General features: G+C 38.9%; 1 protein-coding gene across 1 annotated transcript; it reads left to right on the forward strand.

Annotated features, from left to right (window-relative positions):
• Window positions 1-312: 312 nt before the first annotated feature.
• On the forward strand, window positions 313-1,222 carry LOC110444343 (enolase-phosphatase E1-like). Its single transcript, XM_021488727.1, has 2 exons — window positions 313-560; window positions 1,073-1,222. The coding sequence occupies exons 1-2, from the start codon at window positions 324-326 to the stop codon at window positions 1,205-1,207; spliced, it is 372 nt and encodes a 123-aa protein (XP_021344402.1). The 5' UTR covers window positions 313-323; the 3' UTR covers window positions 1,208-1,222.
• The last annotated feature ends 188 nt before the right edge of the window (window positions 1,223-1,410 follow it).

A 1,410-nucleotide genomic window follows, 5' to 3' on the forward strand; every position in this document is an offset into this window, starting at 1 on the left:
ATGGACGATCAGTATACCGTAATTCGTTTGTAACAACAAATTTCATTGGTGCAATTCTACTAAGCGTTTGGTTCGTCTGCTCAGCATCTTCGTCAATCTCGGGAATAAGTTAAGTCCAAGACTATTATGTCAAGAACAGAACGCATGTTTTGATTACATCCCTCATAACTTTTTTTTAAAACACTCTTAAAAGTTACGGTTTAAATAGTTGCACAAAAGTACCAGTTTCTTGGACTATCCATTTCCAATTAGGAAATTGTGACAGTAAACGCGCTGAGTGCTAAATTGATGGAATAGCCAGTAATTGAGAACGAGACAACCTTATGAAACTAGGGCGCCATCTGGTAACCAATCGGCTCGCACCTGGTCCATTTGTTCTTTGTCTGAATAGCGTTGTTCTGACACTTTCGCTCGAAGTGCCTACTGTTGGCCATTCCCAGATAATGGAGGCTCAACAAGTTCAAAAACGGTCGGTAGACGAAGCGGAAGCGTTACTTGATGGTGTCTCAGCAGTTGTCGTTGACATCGAAGGAACAACCACTTCATTATCGTTCGTCAAGGTAAGACGATGCCGGCATCTCGCGCACACATGCATACCGGTCCACCATCATGCTCATCTTCCTGCTTGGGTTGGAGATAAGGCATGCAAGTATGGCAGTTTTTCACATCAGTCATGTCGAACGTCTAACATCGTATTTCAATCGTCCTAAAGACGCTGACGTGAATGATAATTGTCTTGGTATTTCGATGTATCACAACCTCTTGTGAGGCAATATACATGTATACTATTCAGTATCGCACTACCGGGTTCATCTGCATTGCACATTTGAGTGCACCATCTTCGAGACAAGAGCGTTTTGTGTGACTGTTAATAACATATAAAATGTGGCAATCCTCTTTTCAAATGTTGACGAGACGTTTATTGTCACTGACGAATAATCGTGACTAATTGGTAAAAAAACCCAAATATGATGATATTATGTATGCAGGAGTTATCTTTCTTTGTTGACCTATGTTTTCCCTGTACTTCAAACTTGATTTTTATAAAGACGATATTTTCTTTACTTTTCAGAAAGTATTATTCCCTTATATCACTGAGAATGTTGAAACATACCTGAAGAACAGATCTGATGATGAAGAAACAAAGGCAGACATTTGTGCACTTCGTGAATTGGTAAGAGACCAAAACTTTAAAAGTATGATTTAGTTATTGTGACAAAAGTGCATATAACTCAATTACTAGAAGTCCATCAGTTATAGAAGTTCATATGTATACATCTTAGGAGTACTGAAAAATATATCGAACGACACTCACTGTGACCTATGTTTTTGCATCTGACTTTTAACAAAGAGACTTTGCATTTGAAGGGGCTGGTCGGGGAAAAAATGGCATATTTGCTAAAATGGCAT

Source organism: Mizuhopecten yessoensis, unplaced genomic scaffold (assembly GCF_002113885.1).
Source record: "Mizuhopecten yessoensis strain PY_sf001 unplaced genomic scaffold, ASM211388v2 hete_36100736, whole genome shotgun sequence".
NCBI lineage: Eukaryota > Metazoa > Mollusca > Bivalvia > Pectinida > Pectinidae > Mizuhopecten > Mizuhopecten yessoensis.